General features: G+C 38.7%; 1 protein-coding gene and 1 pseudogene across 1 annotated transcript in view; one reads left to right on the plus strand and one right to left on the minus strand.

The window, feature by feature from the left end:
• The window catches only part of PTPRO (protein tyrosine phosphatase, receptor type, O), a gene marked incomplete at its 5' end in the record, with an annotated part of 159,856 nt that overhangs the window by 56,853 nt on the left and 82,165 nt on the right, over positions 1-20,838 (minus strand). Inside the window, 3 exons of the mRNA XM_008586534.1 lie at positions 8,026-8,146; positions 10,060-10,192; positions 12,793-12,932. Of these exons, the coding sequence (XP_008584756.1) occupies positions 8,026-8,146; positions 10,060-10,192; positions 12,793-12,932 (394 nt within the window). The remainder of the gene's footprint in view (positions 1-8,025; positions 8,147-10,059; positions 10,193-12,792; positions 12,933-20,838) is intronic.
• Positions 17,018-17,292, plus strand: LOC103602108 (annotated as a pseudogene).

The raw sequence follows: 20,838 nt of genomic DNA on the forward strand, positions 1-20,838 counted from the left end.
AGAAGCAGTTTCTTCCCCAGTATGTAGACTTGGTGTCTTTGTCAAAGATCAGATGGCTGTAGGTATATGGGTTGATTTCTGGATTCTTTGTTCTATTTCATTGATCTATGTGTCTGTTTTTATGCCAGTACCATGCTGTTTTGGTTATTATCACTTTGTAGTATAGTTTAAAGTCAGGTAGTGTTACACTTCCAGCTTTATTTTATTTTTGTTCAAAATTGCTTTGGCTATTCATGGTCTTTTGTTATTCCAAATGAATGTTAGTATAGTTTTTTTCCATTTCTGAGAAAAATGTCATTGGAATTTTGATGGGGATTGCATTGAATCTGTAGATCACTTTGGGCAGAATGGACATTTTCACAATGTTAATTCTTCCAACCCAAGAGAAAAATGGACATTTTCACAATGTTAATTCTTCCAACCCAAGAGCATGGGATATCTTCCACCTTCTTGTGTCCTCTTTAATTTGTCTCAACAGTGGTTTGTAGTTCTCATTGTAGAGATTTTCCACATCCTTGGTTAACTTTATTCCTAACTATTCCATTTTTTTGGTGGCTATTGTAAATGGGCTAGTTTTCTTGATTTCTTTTTCTGCATGCTCACTGTTGTAGTATAGAAATGCTACTGATTTTTTTGTGTTAATTTTGTATCCTGCAACTTTGCTGAAATCATTTATCAACTCTAAGGACTTTTTTTTGTAGAGCCTTTAGGCTGTTCAATATATAGGATCATGTCATCTGCAAACAGGGACAGTTTGACTTCATCTTTTCCAATCTGGGTGCCCTTTATTTTCTTGTCTTCTCTGATTGCTCTTGCTAGTACTTCCAACACTATGTTGAATAGGAGTGGTGAGAGTGGGCATCCTTGTCTAGTTCCTGTTCTTAAAGGAAAGGCTTTCAGCTTTTCCCCATTCAGGATGATATTGGTAGTGGGCTTTTCATATATGGCTTTAATTGTGTTGAGATACTTTCCATCTATAGCCAACTAGTAGAAAGTCTTTATCATGAACAAGTGTTGAATTTTCTGCATCTATAGAGATGATCATGTGGTTTTTGTCTTTCATTTTATTGATATGGTGTATCACATTTATTGATTTGGATATGTTGAACCAACCTTGCATCCCTGGGATGAATCCCAGTTGATCATGGTGTATAATTTGTTTCTGTATTCTGTTAGCTAATATTTTACTGAGAATTTTTGCATCTATATTCATGAAGGATATTGGCCTGTAGTTTTCTCTTTTTGTTGTATCTTTGTCTGGTTTTGGTATCAGGGTGATGTTTGACTCATAGAATGAGTTTGGGAGAATGGTCTCTGTTTCAATGTTTTGGGATAGTTTGTAGAGAATTGGTATCAATACCTCTTTGAAGGTTTGGTGGAATTCTCCAGTGAACCCATCCTGTCCTGAGCTTTTCTTTCTTGGGAGACTACTGATAACAGCTTCAATCTCTTTTATTGTTCTTGGTCTGTTCAGATTTTCTGCATCTTCTTGGCTCACTTTTGGTAGTTTGTGTGTGTCTAGAAATTTATCCATTTCCTTCAGATTTTCAAATTTGTTGGCATATAGTTGTTCATAGTAGTCTCAAATGATTCCTTGTATTTCTGAGGTATAAGTTGTAATATCACCTTTTTCATTTCTAATTTTTGTTATTTGGGTCTTCTCTCTTCTTTTTGTAGTTAGCCTTGCTAATGGTGTGTCAATTTTATTTATCTTTTCAAAAAACCAACTTTTTGTTTCATTGATCTTTTGTATCATATTTTGGGTTTCTATTTCATTTACTTCTGCTCTGAACTCAATGATTTCTTTCCATCTATTAACTTTGGGTTTGGATTGTTCTTGTTTTTCTAGTTCTTTAAGGTGACGTGTTAGGTTATTTACTTGCCATCTTTCCATTCATCTGAAGTAAGTATTTAATGTGATAAATTTCCCCTTAGTACTGCTTTTGCAGTATCCCACAGGTTTTGGGGATTTTAAAATTTCAAGAAATTTTTGATTTACTTTTTAATTTCTTCTTGGACCTATATATCATTAAGTAGAATGTTGTTTAATTTCCATGTGTTTGTATAATTTCCAGAGTTTTGTTATTGATTTCTAATTTTAATCTATTGTGATCTGAAAAAGTACATGGAATAATTCCAATTGTTTTGAATTTGTTGAGACTTATTTGTTAGCTTATTTAAGATTTGTTACCTTACACGTGGTCAATCCTGGAGAATGTTCCATGTGCTGATGAGAAGAATGAGTATTCTGAGGTTGTTGGATGGAATGTTCTGTAGACATCTGCCAAATCCAATTGGTCTCAAGTGTTGTTTAGATCTTCTGTTTCTCTGTCGATTTTTTGCCTAGATGATCTGTCCAATGTTGAGAGTGGAATGTTCAGGTCTCCTGTTATTATGGTATTAGTGTCTATCTCATTCTTTAGGTCTAATAGTGTTTGCTTTATATATCTAGCTGCTTCAATGTTGAGTACATATATATTTATGACTGTTATGTCTTCTTGATGGACAGATCCTTTTATCATTATATAGTGGCCTTCTTTATCTCTTTATGGTTTTTGTTTTAAAGTCTATTTTATCTGATAGAAGAATAGCTACTCCAGGTCATTTTTCATTTTTGTTTGTATGGTATATCTTTTTCCATCTTTTCACTCTTAGCCTGTTGTCTTTACAGGTGAGGTGAGTCTCTTGAAGGCAGCATACTATTGGCTACATCTTTTTAATCTAGTCAGTCAGTCTGTGTCTTTTGAGTGGGGAATTTAATCCTTTTACATTAAGAGTTAATATTGAAAGGTGTCAATTTACTCCTGACACTTTATTGATTTTTGTTTGGATGTCTTAAGTATCTTTTGTTCCTTTCTTTCTGATTTACTGTTTGTCTTCTGTGTTTGTTGGTTTCTTGGGATGATAGATAAACTTTTTTTCTTTTTATTGTTAATGTTTTATTTTACTTGTGGGATTTGTTCTTTCTTGAGTATTCATGGCAGTGATGGTTGATTTTCAGGTACCAAACCCAGTACTCCCTTGAGATTTTCTTGTAAGGCTGGTGTGTGGTAGTGATCTCCTGCAGTTTTTGTCTGAGAGATATGCTATTTGTCCTTCATTTTGGAAGGATAGCCTTGCTGGGTAAAGTATTCTTCACTGGCAATTTTTGTCTTTTAGTATTTTAAATATATCATCCCATTCTTTTCTGGCTTTTAGGGTTTCTGATGAAAGATCTGATGTTAGTCTGATTGAGGCTCCCTTATAGGTGACTTGACTCTTCTCTCTTGCAGCTTTTAAGATTCTCTTTCTGTCTTTGAGTTTTGCTAATTTGACTATCACATGTCTTGGAGAGGACCTTTTGGGGTTGAATATGTTTGGGGATCTTTGAACTTCCTGAATCTGAAGATCTGTAACTTTCCCTATACCTGGGAAGTTTTCTGCTACTATTTTGTTGTGTATGTTTTCAATGCCATTTCCTTTTCCCTCCCTTTCTGGAATACCAAGGATTCGGATATTTGAGTGCTTAAGGTTGTCTGTTGTCTCTCCTAAATTTTCTTCAATTTTTAAATTCTTTTTTCTTTTTTTTTGTCAGCCTGTGTTATTTCAAATAGACCATCCTCAAGGTCAGAAATTCTCTCTTCTGCTTGTTCTAGCCTGCTGGTTTAAACTTTCTGTTGTGTTTTCTGTTTTATTGAATGAATCCTTCAGCTGCACAAGCTCTGCTACATTCTTTTTCAGAGCACTGATTTTTTTAAACATTTCTTCTTTCAGGTCCTTTATACTTTTTCTCATTTCATTGTGTTGTCTGAGTTTTCTTGTATCTCATTTAGTTTCCTTAAAATTGATGCTTGAAATTCCTTGTCAGTCATTTCAAGGACTTCCTGCTCTATAGGTTCTAGAGTTTGAGAGTTATTGTTTTCCTTTGGTGGTGTTGTACTTTCTTGGTTTTTCATATTTTTGGTATCTTTCCTTTGGTGTTTAGTCATTGTGGTAGGGGGTGTCACAGTCCACTGGTGTCTGGCCTGGATCCTGCAGGGACTGCCAATTTGGCGTGGCTGCCTCGGGGCCTGTCAGCCTGGTGGCTCTTGGGCCTCTCTGGGCAGCAGGGACTTGCCTGGACTGAGGGTCCCGTGGCATGGCACCTGCTGGTTCCAGTGCAGCTCACTCAGGGCCTGTGGGCCCAGCACCTCTCAGGCCTCTCTGGGCAGCAGGGACTGGCCTGGGCTGTGGGTCCCAAGGCATAGTGCCTGCCTGTTCAGGTGTGGCTGGCTCGGAGCCTGTCGACTCGGTGGCTCTCTTGCCTCTTTCTTAGCTGGTTTTATTATTAACTCTGGGGTATAATATTTTTCACAAAGCCTTCAATAGGAAGTCATGGAAACACTCGTAGATAAACTGAGGCTATTCCATTTTTAGCAAAAATTCTTTGTGGGGTTTAGTTTTATAGCATTTTGATTTCTTCTCTATAATGATGGTGGATCAAGTTGGATTGTTTATTTCTCCAGAATATTTCTCTCATATTGAGGTGTCCATATTATCCATTACTTGAGAAAAGAAAGAGTGGTATGTATTGAAAGAGGTTGGCTTCTGCTGTGCCTCTTATCCAGAATGTTACCTATTAATCTGTTAGTAAACAACACTGTTAAAGTTTTTTTTTTCCGGAAGTGGAGGAAAGGGTAAATATATTCTCATACCTTTTCTACCTTTTGACTAATATCATTCATAAATAACATAGCTCATTGGGGCTCATGCATCTTATTTTTTCTCTGTATGAAATTAATAGACATTCAGAACTGAAGCAGAGATTTTGAAATTATTGGCACAATATACTAACCACTTCAGTGATCTTCTCGTTCTCATTAGGGTGTTCTAAGAATGATTTTCTTCTTTTGAAAAAATACACTAATATATTCTGAAGTCATATCATATTATCAATGAGTCACATCATCAATGAATTTTCCTATGGCAATTTCCTTTATATAGGATTTATTTTTTTTATTAAGAACCCTTCTAATTCAAGGGTTCTTAATCTGGAGTCCAAGGCTGAAATTTAGGGCTTTATGACATATGTAGGAGAAAAGTACATCTGTATTTTCACAACCTGTAACTGAAATTCAGCAATTTCTTTCTATTATTGAATTAGGCAACAAACCACCATAATATCAGTACTTGTGATTTGCCAACAATAGAAATTACAGATATTTTCCTATGATAGACTTGCTAAGTTATTTTGAAATAGTGTTCATATTTATCACTATGATGAAATTATTAGAGTTGTTAGACTACTAAATATTGATATTTAACATATTAATAGAGAAGCATATAACATGTTTGTTTTTTAGATATGATGATTGCCATATTTCAATATGATCACATAATCTTATGTATTTTATTTTATGCACTTAAAAAGAAAGCATTACTTTTGGAAGGGATCCACAGGCCTCACCAGGCTGCCAAAGAGGATCATGGCACAAAAAAATGTTAAGAATCCCTACTTTAATGATCAGCTGGATGAACTGGAACCAACTCTCCTAAATATCTGCTGTATGCACCACAGAAAATTCTCCTGCAGTAATACCCTCAGAAATGCCACTACTTCCATTACTGTGTCTATTAGTACCCACGTTGCTGTTACTATTATGACTATCTTTTATTGTACACTTCCCATGAGTTGAGTACTATGCCATGCTGTTACTGCATGACTGCTCCTAAATATTCACTAATGTAGAGGCTATCATCCTGTCTTCTAGATCCACATTCTTTCCCGGGCTGCTGGGCCACCGCACTCTCTTAGTTTCCCTTTTTTTTCACTGGTTGCCTCTTGTCAGTTACTTGCTGTTATCTTTTCTCCCTGAAAATCTTAACATTGGATTGTTTCAGTGCTTAATCCAAGGCCTTCTCTTTTTTATGTCTACTCCTTGGATTTCCTCCAGTAAATGGTTTTAATATAATTTATATGTTAACAACTCTCAAGTTTATATCTTTAACCAAGTCTTCTCTCCTGAACACCAGACTTTTATGTTCAGCTGCCTGCTCCGCACCTGTACTTGCAAGTCATCTCCAACTTAACTTTTCCAAAACTGATGTCTAGATATTCCCCAACTCTGAAAGCTTTTCACATCCAATTTGTTAGAAAATCCTGTTGCCTCTGTTTTCAAAATATGTTTGGAATCTGGGCATTCCTCCCTACCTTCATTGCTACTACTCTGGACTGAACCATCACCATCTCTTGCCTGGATTACTGTAACCCATTCTCCAGGTGACATGCCTGCTTTTGTCCTTGCCTCGATACACTCTGTCTTCTACATAAAAGTAAATGAAAGTGTTAAAACATAAGTCAGATATTGTTAATCTTCTGCACCAAACCCTGCAACTGTTGCCCATTTATTCAGAATAAAAGCCAAAGTTCTTACAATGGCTTATGAAACCCTATATGATCTGATGTCTCCTGCTACTCTTCCCTTTATTTTCTCTGCTTTAGTCATACTATCCTCTCTGCTGTTCTTTGAACCTGCTGGTTATACTACTGCCCCAGGACCTTTATATTAGCTGTTCTCACTACTGGGCACATCCATCCTACAGATAACACCAGGCTAACTCCCTCGTGTTCTTTACGTCTCTGCTCGAGTGTTACCCTTTCAGTAAAACCTACCCATGCCCCGGGGCTTCTCTCCCCTACCAGTACTAATCTCCCTTACTCTGCTCTATTATTTTTTTCTTATCACCTGCTAACATACTGTGCAATCTTTTAACTTATATTTTTGTTGTTTATTGTCTATCTCCCCCACTAGAATACGAGCTCCATGAAGGGATACATTTTTGTCTGTTTCATATACTGCCTATCCCAAGCACCCAGAGGGGGAGTTTGACACACAGCAGGTGTCAATAATATTTGTTAAATGAATGAATAAAGTTTCAAGGACCTGCTCAAGTTCACACAGATTATAGGTCAAGATTTGACCTCAAGGAGTGTAATTTCAGAGGTCTACTATAGCCGTAGTGCAATACCACCTCCCTCCCTATCCTTCTAAGATTATTCAAATGCAAACCTACAAGAAGCTGCTGATTTTCATATTTCTTTTTTCATGGCATCCCATTTTTATCTCCTTTACATACAGGGCAGCATATGCCTTTAAATATATCTATTCATGTAAAAATCTCCAGCTAGGTTTTAAGTTCCTAGTGGACAGCTGTGATGTCTGATTTTTCTTTGGGTACACCAAACAGAGCACTGATCAAATTATTAATAAATGGATGAATTTAATTGTGAGTATGTGAATGATAGAACTCTAAGAAGGTAGAAGAACGTTAACATACAATTCAGCAGGCTAAAATTGGGCAAATATGAATTTGAACCAAATTTCCCAAACTCTGTAGTATTCAAATAAGTAACAGTTTCTGAAGGGAATTGATGGATTGTTCTGGTAATATAGGTGACCACAGAGAGTATTTGAGAATGTGCTCTGATGAGCAATGCATCAGTGGTGAAAAGAATAGGGAAGCTCTGAAATCATAAATCAAAGGCTTTTTCTGACTGCAAGACAAGTTTAACTGGCTGCAACTCTGAATGCTAAGAAAAAAACTCATAGGGGATGTCTAATGGATCTAATCATAAACTCTACAAATATTTGCTGATAAAACAGCTTAATAGAATTAATAAGAGGATTTTATTTTCATGTTCTTTCTTGTGGTCTCCATTTTTATTAACTCCTTTCATTAATATTACCGAGCAGCATAGATCTTTTTACTGCAAATACCAGAATGTCTGAAAATACCCAAATGTCATGGGTCCCTATGTATCGGATGTCAAGACTATGACAAGTGGTCTGGCTTTGTGAAAACAAGCAATTCTTTGCTTTACCATTGCAATGTTAATGCTTTCTAAAATAATATTCAAAAGGCTACTTAGGAAACACACAAAATAGAAATAGACACTAAAAACTGAAATCAAATTTACCATTATGCAATTTAGGTCTTCAAAAGCCATACAGGTATGATAAGCAAAACGATTTTAAAAATTGTGAGTAAAAGAAGAACAGCACTTACCTAGCCATCTGCAGATGCTTTTTCCTAAGAATGACAAGGGTGACAAGCAGCAGTCCGATTAAGAGTGTGCTAAGGATGGCCAGCACTGAGATTACCACCACGTTAGGATTCATCTCTGTAACTAAAGGAGATACATCTTACATTTTCATTGCAGGTTCCACTATATGTAAACTAACAGAACCACTCACTGTTTTTCATCCAATCTTAAGAGCAGTGAATTTATGATGATAACAATAACAGTGACAACAATGTTTCTCCAAGCCAACAACGACCTATTCCTGGTCAACTATAGCTTAGTAGACTGATAAGTGGTGTTCAGGTGCCTGGAAGGATTGAGCTCATTTCAAAAGCTTACAACATTCAAGATGTTCTTATAAAGGGAAACTGCAAAATGTAGAGAATGCCTGTGTCATAGTTTAAATTCATTTTAAAACTAAAAATCTAATAGTTATCACGTGTTATCACTGTTTAATATTTTCAAAAACTTAACGCATGGTAGATTCTTATTCAATGCCCGTGCCTTTAAAGTCAGAAAACACAACTGAATACTTTGTTCACAACTAATAATGTATATGAAAAAGGCATTAGCAAGCAACCATCTGCTGCAGCACTTAACACACTGCTAGAAGCAGGCATTCTGATGATCTGTAACCATATGTTTAGAGGTTTTCCATCTGCACAACTCAAGAGATTAGACCTATTAATAAATTGTGGGGCCCTTAGGAACAGGGGTTGTGTGCTTTTCATATACTTTACATATTGCCTAGTTCCTCACATTATATGGAAGAGCAGGATATCAAATGCAGGCAAATATATTAGGTATTTTTATAAAACTCTTCGAAGTGGACCAGAGGAGAATCATACCATCCTTTGCATTGGTCATAAAATCACAGAACTGGCCAGCACATATGATCCCTAAGGCCTGGGGTATTTGCCACTTCCCATTGGGCAGTGTGGTTCCAGATTATGGGCAGAGTGCTTGAACCGAAAGCACAAGAGACTCATGGTCAGAAGAGTTTGCTCCAGGTCACTTGACTGCTGACTGCCATTTGGGGAAGCCCTTTTACTTGCCCCTCTGAGCCTCATTTTGCTCACTTGCAAACAAGTTGAATAGTATCACCTGTCATACTAGGTGGCTGGGGAGATGACAAGGAGTAATGGGCATTTAAGTATACTTAGGAAAGTGTAGAAGGATGTAGGGATTAAAGACCATTAAAATACTTTTCAGGTCCATTTTTGTTTTCTCTTCTGAAAAAAACAAAAATTAAAAACAGAAAACAACAAAAGCAGTTCACAACTGTCATCACTGAACATAACAGCTAAATATATGTCTAAAATTACAGAAATAAAAATGAACCCACGAAGGGATAATGTGACAGTAAGAGTGGCTTTATCACAAGAGGCTTCGCACAGGGTCTCAGACTGCAGAAGCAGACTGTCACAAACCAGGGAGGAACACGTATACTACGACTAAGAAAAAGAGTAAGGAAACAAACATTATTTTAGACCTCTCATTAATTTCCATTTTTCCTTTTATACTTTCTGCCAGATTGGAAACTTTCTTGCTTTGACCCAGTAATTCTGTATTGCCATTATTTGACCAGTGGCAGCTGAGGGCCAAGGTTAAAATAGATGAAACTGAGTTGATTAGGGGACGGTGCCTGCTACTGAAGATGAGGATCAGATGATGACGAAGTTTCTGCTGGCAACTAGCATTTAGACAGCATGTGCTAAGGCTTTACGTAATTTATTTTTAAGCTTCACAACGACCTCCAAAAGGTATATATTCCAGTTTTAGTAAAGATGAAAAAAACAAAGGCTCAGAAACAGTAACTATCTTCCTCTAAGTCATGTAGCTAGTAAGCACAGTTTTGGATTGAAATTAAGGGCTCCCTGAACCCAAAGCCTGGGATTTTTCAATGGAACATGGGTTCCATTAAAATAATAGATTATACACACTTAAAAAGAAAGACTAAGAAAAACATGAAAAGAAAAAACTTCCAAAGACCAGATTCCGCTGATGTATATAGTTACCCATTGTTGAGACGGCTATGAATGTAGGAACACTGGGGCTGTCATGGCTAAAGCTGGTGACACTACAGTTGTAGGCAGTGGCAGGGAGGAGGCTGGAGATGGTCACGACATGAGAAGAAACAGCAATTGGTTCCTGGAGATGCAGACAATAAGATAAATTTTATATTATCTTCATTTATTTCAATTTTTGAATTATTTTTCAGGGTTGAGTAGGTAATAAACTGACAGAGTAAAAAATTTAAGAGATGAAAAAAGATATTAGTGAAAAATGTTTCCTTCTTTCCCTATTCCCTGTCTACCCAATTCTCTTCTGTGGAAGCTGCCATCATTGTCAGGTATTTTTTTCTTCTTATATGTATTTTATGGATGCATAAACATATAAGAAATACTTAAAAAAAACATAAGTAATGACATAGTTTACCTTAGTTATCGGTATATTTTGACATTCTTTCTGTATCAGTACAGATTAAGCTGTTTAATTCTTTTTAAGGGCTGCATAGAAATCCATTGAAAGGTATTTTATTTAACCAGCCCTTTACTGATGAACATTGAAGTGGTCTCTGACTTTTTTGCTATTGTAAATGGTGCTACAGTGAACATCATTTCACAAATGTGGGTACATATGTACACACACACATAAACACAAATCCTGTATATGTATGTATGTCTAAACATACATACATACATACATACACATACTTTCATATATTCTTAGCAGTTGAATTGCTGGGTCAAAAAGTGTACATTTTTAATTTTACAAGCCATTGAAAAATAGTCTTCCACATTTTCCAAGTTACCTACCTTCTATCAGTGTAACAATGCCTGTGTCCGGACATTCTTTCCAACACAGTATATTTGCAAACTGAGATATTCTAATATTATTAGTGAAAACTGTTTCTTGTAGTTTTATTTTGCATTTCTTTTTACCACAAGTGAGTTTCATCAATTTATCATATGTTCAAGAACCTTTTGTATTTGTTTTTCTATGAAATATTTTGTTTTGAGTTGTTAGTCTTTATCCTTTTGACTTGGAGTAGTTCTTTATGTATTAAAGACACTTTGTCTGAATTCTCAGCTTTTATATAGCATCAAAGGCATGGTGATGTGTGCTCAGAAACACTTAATATTAACCTGTTCTTGAGTAGAACAAGTTGCTAATTTGGTGGACCAATGGCCAGACCAGTGATAAGTACTACCATACAATATAAAAAGATGAGCCAGCATAGTAATCTTTTTAAAAACAAGATTCGGAAACACCTCTGCCTAAGAGATGAGAGCTCTTAGCACTTACTTTCCACTCCTATCTCTGACTGTTCTATGAAAGAATGATTCTTTTTTTTTTCCTTTTTGTCTTTTTTCGTGTCCGGCAACGGATCGCAACCCTCAGTGTCGCGCCCGTACCGGACGGGGACCGGCAACGGGATCGCAACCCTCGGTGCTGCGCCCGCACCTCACTCAGCCAGTGAGCGGGAACCGGTCTGTATGTGGGATCCGAACCCTCGGTGGGAGCACCACCACGCTCCCAAGCGGCACACTGTAGCAGTGCACCACCAGGCTGGCCCTATGAAAGAATGATTCTAAGGAAAGAAAGACTTTTGCTCACGGGACTCAGTTGTAGTAAGTAGTTGACTAACTATTATGTTCTTAAAGGAAGGCATTGCCATGGTTACAGAGAAGAAAATCCATTACTGGCAGGGCAGTTACTTTCAAGAAGGATTCTTAGAATAGAGAAAAGATTCAGCTGTTTAGTACAGATCAAAAAGAGATAAGTTTGTAGAAGGGAATATCAGAAAGGGGAAAGGAATCAAAGCAAATTATCATAGTATAATGTATACTTAGTATGAAAAGATTTGTACTCCCAGCAATCCTTCCTCCTTCTTAATCTCATGAACTTCATTATTTAAAAAGCATCAATCATTCATGTTCAGAGTATTAGTCATAGACTGTATTATGAAAGGTCCTTTACAGACCTCCCCTTTTCCTTCCACCTCCAGCTATAAAAAATTTTTTCCTGTGGCTTTGCTATCCCTAGAGCTGCTGGTTCATCTCTCTCCTTCTATTCATTGTGACCTGGGGAAAAACTCAGTGTTTATCAGATCTGTCATTTGGGATTCTAAACCTTTAGCTTAACTTTCCCTCAGCCTCCATTTTCCAGCAAAGTTGTCCTTTTTACTAACTGGATATGCACATTTCTTTTAAATTCTCTTAGTAGTATGGATCTCTCTTCTAACACTTTTGCTTACAAATTCTTATGTATTTTTACATATTTTACTTACTTGTATACTTATGTAATATTCACAACCACATAAAAATTTTTTGAAGGCAAATAATTCTACCATTTGTATTTTATACCATGCTTTTCAAATAACTGGCAATTGGTTTATATTAGTTAAATTATATTTTATATGGCAGGCTGTTCATATATGGCATATATTATATATGGCAGGCTTGATTAATTTAATGGCCAATAGGAAAAATGAACCACTTCCTTTATTCCTTCCTATGCCCTGGAGTGGCAAAGGATTAGGAACAAAAGATCAATACAAAGATAAAAGTTTTCATAGCATCTTTTTGGCTTCTTAGCATACTGTTAATTTCTATCACTGAAACCCAAAAGAGTAAATGGAAAGTTTTCTTTTTCTTCAGTTCAAAGAAATAGAAGATTTTTATTTTACTCAGATAATTAGCCTTAATCAAAATAACTCAGAAAAAGAAAATCAAAATGTACAGTACCTGGAGTTTGGTTTCCCGACTGGAGCCAACTTGCTGACAGAAGACTTCAAAGAAATCAGCCACTCCTTCTTCCACCCACAGCAAAGTCACTGAAGTCTGAGTTTTGTTCACTGCAAAGAGTGACTTGGGAGGAGCTGGTTCTGAGCAAGGAAAAAGTTTTTTAAAATTTAATTTAATTTAATGTTTCTGTCTTCTTTCACTAGTAAGCTGGTAAAGTATCCAAAATATACAAATACAAGGAGTTAAATGGCACCACAAAGACTTTATATTGCTTTTGAAATATGTTTTTTCATAATCATCTAAGTTGGAAGGCAGGGTATTTGCCTTTTTCTACCCATTCCATTTTATAGTTCCCTTTTTGGAACACTTCTGCTTTCTGCTTCAGCTTTACTATGGACATAATCTATTAATAGTTTTTGTGTCATCTGCAACTGGAATTAGAATTGCCCCATGAATACTGAACCTTCTGGATGAGAAACAAAATTTTGTACTTTACAAAGGCTGAGTCGTGTGCTCTTCTCTCATGGAGAAATTCAGTTTGGTACTTAGCCAAGAACCTGTTTTGCTGTTCTCAAAAACTATTTGGAATAATTTGGCAAGAGGAACAGGTTCCTGAAAATCTAGCCACAATTAAGAGTGATAAGGCTAAATGAATAATATGATTTTTTAAGAAAAGTGTTGATAAAAGGGGAGTGAATGACCAACAACATGTCAGAGATGAGTTCTTAATCTGAGACATTTTATCTTTATCAATAAATTGATCCATTAGTCAAGGAAGCCACACTGTCCATGCCCCTTCATACTCATTTTTAGTGGTTTTGTTGGCTTGAGCTCAAACCTCTGCCTGCTCCCCACTTCTAGTAAGTGGTCTGCTGTCTCGTTCCACCATTCCTGAATCTTTCCTGGATTTCTGCCTGTGACCCTGTCCTTTGGATGTTGCCTTTCCCTCTAGTTTCTTCAGGATGCAAAATGCTATGCCTGAAGTCAAGGTCTTAAGCTGTGATCCCTGTCCCCTGCTGTCAGACCTCCTTGACATTCTTCTCTTGCTGCCAAGTTCACAGAACAGCGTACTCTGCCCACCTGCACATCCCCATCAGACAACTCCCCACTGGTACAGATCTCTCTCTGCTTGTTACTTGGATTTCTTTTCACTATCTGCCCCCCTCTCCCAAGTCTGGTCTCTGGCTCCTGGCTTTCAGCAGTGCTTAGAAATGTCCTGTAGGCCATTTCACCACTTTGACAGGTATATGTCTTTGTGTGGGAAGGTTTGAACCTTTTTTCTAGGATGTCATGATCGTGGCTCTGTCCACAACCAAGAAGTATGTCAAAATCATTCTTGACCTGATTTATCACAGATAAACTGTGTGCAACTAAAAGGAAGCATGTTTCTTTCCAGAGGCGACTTGACAAAGCTAGGCAGGAGAGCTGAAGGAGGAAGGGGATGAGTTAGTCTTGGGCAAGCAAAAGTCACTGTAGATGTCAGAACCCCTTTTCCATTTGCAATGAATTGTCCACCCCTCCAGACACTGCGTTGTCTCACTTCTCTTCTTCTGATGAAACACAGAGGTCAATTTCCACTTTTCACATCCTTCATAACTGTCATTACTAACAGGATTAGGAGTCAGAGAACAAGTCTCCCAGTCACTCTGACTTGTGTAGCACTTGGATCTTTCGAAGCAAGTGTGAGTTGCTTGGGGCAGAGATGGATGATTTGTTAGGATGAGCCTGGGCTTTTTCTCTTTTGAAAATACACACTACAGGGCCAGCCCGGTGGCGCACTGCTGTAGTGCGCCACTTGGGAAGCGCAGCGGCGCTCCTGCGGAGGGTTCGGATCCCACATACAGACCGGTTCCCGCTCGCTGGCTGAGCGAGGCGCGGGAGCAACACCGAGGGCTGCGATCCCGTTGCCGGTCCCGGTCCGGTACGGGGGTAACACTGAGGGTTGTGATCCGTTGCCGGACACGGAAAAAGACAAAAAAAAAAAAAAAGAAAATACACACTACAGAATTGCTCCTCAGAGTATTCTCCTACATCAGAATCAGAATCCCTAGGACACCTACGTTTTTCCTCTTGGTGGGCAGATAAAGTCAATTTAGCTATCCAGTATGAGCACTGCCCAAATCCTAATCTCTGGATCTGAGCATTTACACCCGCATTTTCAATCACCCATCGTATGTGCCTACCTGAATCTCACCATTACCTCAATACGGTCCATATGGTCACAACTCCGTATGGTCAAAACTGAACCTGGCATTCTCCTCTTCTCACAAATCAATTCTGCTTCCCGACCACTGCTTCTCTCATGAGCACCACCATTCTTTCAATTGTCTCAGACAACAATTTTGAGGCTCTCCTCCTACTTCTCAGTCTCAGATAGCATGCCTTTTAAAAATTTTTGTCATCTTTTCCTTTCATCTATTTTTTTTATTATATTGCATGTCCAGACTTTTGTTTTCACATTCACAGATCATTACAAAAGTCCCTTACCCCTTATTCCCTGGCTCTTTTTGATTCTTTCTTCATTTTGTCAATGATGGCTTAAATCATCTTGAAAGGCCACTTTGCTCATGTTAAATCCTATCTGTGCATTGTCTATTGTATCAAGTATGGCAAGTTTTGAAGATCTACTTAACTTGGCTACATGCTGCCTCTCTAGCTTCACACCGTCTCTACCACACAGATGTGCTGCCCTGCTGAAGCCAGTCTCTCACAGTGTTCTCGATGGTCTATCCCTTCTCTGATCTATTGCCCTTCACTACTTCCTATTTGATCTATGGGAGTAAAGTCCCAATTCCTCTAGATCCTATTACATTCTTTAAGAATAGGGACCATGTGTTATAAATTACTTTGTCTTCACCTTGAACTAGCCACCTATTGGTACTCAATAAATCTTTTTTTATTGACTGATTTAAAACATGAGTCAAGATTCATCAACCAGAAGAGTTGGGATTCAAGCATCAGTCAAGACAGACATACTGGGGTTGAATTTTGATGCTCTCTGCCCTTTCAATGGTGATCATGCTGATAAAATCTTCAGATTTCGGTAGCAGAGTAAAGAACTGTTGTGAATTATAGTAAGAGTTCTGAGTGGTCTGAGGAATACGACATGGAAGGTAGAGTGGGGGTTTTTGTTTTGGCTGAGAATGGGGATCAAGGTGATAAGCAGGATTCTCAGGAAAATCTCCAAAAGATCTGGGACTTTTAACAACCAGGTAACAAATTTTTCCTTTCTTTTTAAAAAATTTTTCTTTTCAGGTGAAATATGGGGACAACAGATTATTCCAAGTTCACTGCACCCATCATCACTTCACTCTCTTCTGAGAGCTACATGCATATCAGCTCTGTGGGTCAGTGAGTGGCATACGCAAATCACTCGCTTGAGGACTGTTTAGGATCTTTGTGATTCATGTTTCCCATCCTCAGGCACAGGACTAAAAGTGGGTAATGGCTAAATATTGTTTAGTAATTGCATATGATAGGGGATACAATGACATGCAAAAGCATTTGTTTGGTCTCTCTCTCTGTTATTGAATGAATTGTGTCCTCCCAAACTCATGCATTGAAGCCGTAACCTCTAATACCTTGGAATGTGACTGTATTTCAAGATAGAGCCATCTGAGAGGTGATTAAATTAAAATGAGGCTATTAGGATGGGTCATAATCTAATCTGGTACTCTTATAAGAAGAGAACATCTGGCATGAAATGGGACACACGAAGAGACACCAGGGATGCACACACACAGAGAAAAGACCATGTGAGGACACAGGTAGAAGACAGTCATCTGTAATCCAGGGAGAATCCAGTTCCACTGATACCTTGCTCTTAGGCTTCTAGCCTCCAGAACTGAAGAAAGTAAATTTCAGTTGTTTACGTTATCCTATGTGGTATTGTGTTATGGCAGTCCCAGCAAACTAATATAGTGTCTTACTATTCAAAATATCAAATACGGTCTAGCTCATGAAGCGGGGAGAGAGACAGGGAGACCTCAGTAATGTGAAGAATAAATGAGCTTCAGATGCATTTAAAAACACTTCATATAATATAAAGAGTCATGTGGACATTAGTTATAGAACATCTCCTGGTTAAAGCTTTTTATCTCTCTAAATGACATTTTAAATCTTAACATTGTCAATGTTCTCATGCTCTCAAATGACAAATTTCCTTCCTTTAAAGAATAATTTCGGATTGCTTCCTGCTCCTACACATCCTTGCAACCCCACCAGCATGTCTCGGGCTGAGTTTGAGAAAGCAGCCGAGGACGTTAAGCACCTAAAGACCAAGCCATGGGATGATGAGATGCTGTTCATCTGCGGCCACTACAAACAAGCGACTGTGGCCAACGCCAGTAAGGCAAGGCCAGGTGGGATGCCTGGAATGAGCTGAAAGGGACCTCCAAGAAAGATGCTGTGCAAACTCATGTCAACAAAGTGAAAGAGCTAAAAATATATGGAATAGGAGAGATGGGATTTTGTTGGCAGCCATGCATTTATTTAACCTAAACTGACATATGCCTTGTCTTTCCTAATACTGTGGATGATGCAAAATAGTGAAAATAACCAGTTAACCTAGTTCCTCCAGGCTGTTCAGGATAGGGCTCTGACAGATTAGGGGCTGGCCTTGCCTGAGTAGTTTTTTTTTTTTTTTTAATCACAGATCAATTAAAAGTGCACTTTGTTACTTAAAAAAAAATAAAAATAATTTTAGAGTCCATGACATTTGATGTGAGTACCTATGTCTCTGGGTAAAAGGGTTAGATACACTATTTTTACAAAACAAGGGATTTGCTTTTAAACACTCTGTAAAATCTCTCTAACACTGCTGGTGTTCTGCTCAACTAGTCGGCCGTCCCCCTTTCCTTCTCCTCTCTCCCCTTCAATGCCTCTCCAGAGTTGGGTTGGGAATCCAATCTAATTTTATAAGAAAATCAAGTACAATGCACGGAACATGGGCAGAGTGGAGGGCTGTAACGCTAGCTCTACCATTCAATTTAGATTGGATTATGAGAGGCTCAAGCTGTTGCCTCGGATCTCCGGGGAGTGAAGGTGACCTTCAGTGAAGTATGAGCTAGTGTCTGACTCTCATTCTGTGCCCTGGCAGCAAATCTCTCCTTTTCCTTCAGAATCACAAAGGGAATAGTCAGGTGTAATATTTAACCTTGGAGCAGAATGTAATGTGTTTATTGTCTAAAATCCATTTTTTTCCTGATAGTTCTTGTATTGTTTCTTGTTTTAATGTGACCTATTAATTCAGCTGCCTATAGAATGATGTTTATGAGGCCAATATTACATCCGCAAGGGCCAGCTACTTTCACTGTTTGTATTTTCTATCTCTAAGCTTGGAGAGTTGTTTTACAAATGTATGGCATTGGTAATAAAGGAAATTTAGTAGAAAAGCATTGTAAAAATCATCTTAATCCATGATAGACATGACAAAAATCTATTTTCAATCTTTAGTCTCACTGACAGCAATTTTCTATATCCTCTTCATAAGCAAGGATGGTCTTTAACATTTAACATTACTTAGTTTCAAAACAAAATACCTACTTTCCTCCTTTGTAATGGTTACAGGAATACGAGTTTTTGCTTAGCATTTCTATTTGGTTAGGGTCATATATTATAACATTTTTAGAGAAAGATCACCAATTTCATTGCATTGTTAACCTTGTTGGTTGCCTTTACTCTGAACTCAAGTATGAACTAAATTCTAAAACATGAAGGAACATAAAAGATAATCTAATCCAGACCCTCATTTTATAGATAGGCATCTGAAGTCCAGAGGGCCTGAGTCACTTTTCTAAGGGAGCACAATTTGTCTATGAGAGCAAGAACTGGATACAGACCTCTGAACCCCTAATTAAGGGACCTTCCTACTATACCTGGCTTCCTCTCTAAAAATGTGGGTGTTTCCATTTATTTCCATATAACTGGGGATGGCAAGGCCTCCTGAAAAGTTCCTTTGTCCAGAAGACCAACTTTTCTGGAGTGGGCTCTTGCTTGTGTGTTTAAATTAGTGCCAGACTTTACAGTCATTGCCCTGTGAGTCCATCATCCAGATTCTTCCAATATATCAAAGAGAATAAAGTATAAAGCATGCAGTCACTTTATGCTGGGCAGGAGAAATGCCTTTAATGAGGTGCTAAAGTTTTGTGGCATGGCTCTGGGTGGTTGGCAAACTGCAGGGAAACTCAGAAGACTACGGTGAGAAATGGGCAGACTTATATTGAGGAGAGGTATTGGTTAGTCTCAGGCCCAGGTGTGGTGCCATGGGACAGTGACATGGCTGGCACTGAAACCAGAAAACAATACTTGTGTGGGGCTGCTGGCCGTGCAGGTCTGGACAGGGAGAGTAGCATGGTAATTATGATCCCCTACAAACCTAAGGAACATGTATGTGTTTATCTTTAAAGACGTCAGTCAGAAGAAGCTTGCACAGGGCCGGCCTGGTGGCGCACTGCTACAGTGCACCGCTTGGGAGCGCAGTGGCGCTCCCGCCAAGGGTTCGGATCCCACATACAGACCGGCCGCTCACTGGCTGAGCAAGGTGCGGGCGCAACACCAAGGGTTGCGATCCTGTTGCCGGTCCCGGTCCGGTGCGGGCGCGACACTGAAGGTTGTGATCCGTTGCCGGTCACGAAAAAAGACAAAAAAAAAGGAAAAAAAAAAAAAAAAAAGAAGAAGAAGCTTGCACAAGCTGCCATCATCACTTTCACCCTCCTCACCACCCCCTCGGTGCCCACAGACTCTGCCTCTCATCATTTGACTGAAGGTTCACCCAGACCGCACCCCTCCCCTGGCTTCCTGGGTCCCATCTCTCCTGGTCCAATCCATAACTCCGAGTCCCACCTCGATATCCCGTATCAGCAATTTCCCCTGCTCTGTCTATAGGCTTTCTGATTAGCCTACAGAAAAGCTCAAAGAAAAAAAAAGCAAAACTCTTTGATCTTTTTATCCTTCAGCTCCTGCTCATTTATTCTCCTCCTCTTTACAATAAAACTCCTCAAAAGTTTTGTTACTCCAGCTATCGAGTTTTTCCTCCTTTCATTCTCTTTGAACTCCTTTTAATTAGATTTTTCCCCTCACCACTCCACCCAAATACCTCCTCTCAGAACCACTGTTGACTTCCAGGTTGCTAAGCTCGGTGGTCAGTGCTCATTCCTCATCTTACCTGACTCGTCTGCAGGTTTGTGACAAGGTGATCACTCTTTCCTCACTGGAGCCCTTTCTGCACTTGGCTCCTCCTTCCTCTGCTGGCAGCTCCTTCTCAGTCTGTTTTGCTGGCTTCTCTTCACCACCTCCACTTCTTGGAGTGGCCCAGGGCTTAGTCCATGGACAGCACTATCTTTTCTTTATCCATTCTTTGATAACCTCATTGAGTCTGTTTCCTGACTACCCCCAAATTTATATTTCCAGTCCTGAAGTCTCCATTGAATCCAAGCTCCTTTATCCAACCACCTACTCAGTATCTCTTCTTTCATGTTTAATATGTGTGACACTTCCAAACCTGAACTTCTGATCTGGCCTCCAAACCAGTCTTTCCCATTATATTCCCAAATTCAGTAAGTAGCATCTCTGTCCTTCCAATGGCTCAGGCCCTGCACTGGATTGAATGGCCGCCCAAAGTCATTAAAGCTTTATCCCTGCTGTTATGGTGGAGGGTGAGAAATCCTCTTGTGATAATTGAAAGGTGGGGCTTGAAGTGGTGATTAGATTGTGAAGAACATGCCATAGTGAATGGATTGGTCTATTTGATGGTGTATTGGTGGTCGTGGGCATGGTTCTGAGGGCTCTAAAAGAAGAGTGTATGAGGAGCTGTCTCTCTCGCTCCCCTGCTCAGTGCATGTGAGACCCCTGCATTGCTGTAAAGCCACCACCAACGAAGATCCTCACCACATGTGTTTCCTGGACTTTGGATTTCCCAGCCTCTGAAACTGTAAGCAATAAATTTCATTTTCTTATAAATTACTCAGTTCTAGGTATTTTGTTATAAGTAACAGAAACGGACAAATACAGGCCCCAAATCTTGGTGTCTCCCTAAGCTTCTTTCGT

The sequence above is a fragment of the Galeopterus variegatus genome, unplaced genomic scaffold (assembly GCF_000696425.1).
Source record: "Galeopterus variegatus unplaced genomic scaffold, G_variegatus-3.0.2 Scaffold4013, whole genome shotgun sequence".
NCBI classification, from domain to species: domain Eukaryota; kingdom Metazoa; phylum Chordata; class Mammalia; order Dermoptera; family Cynocephalidae; genus Galeopterus; species Galeopterus variegatus.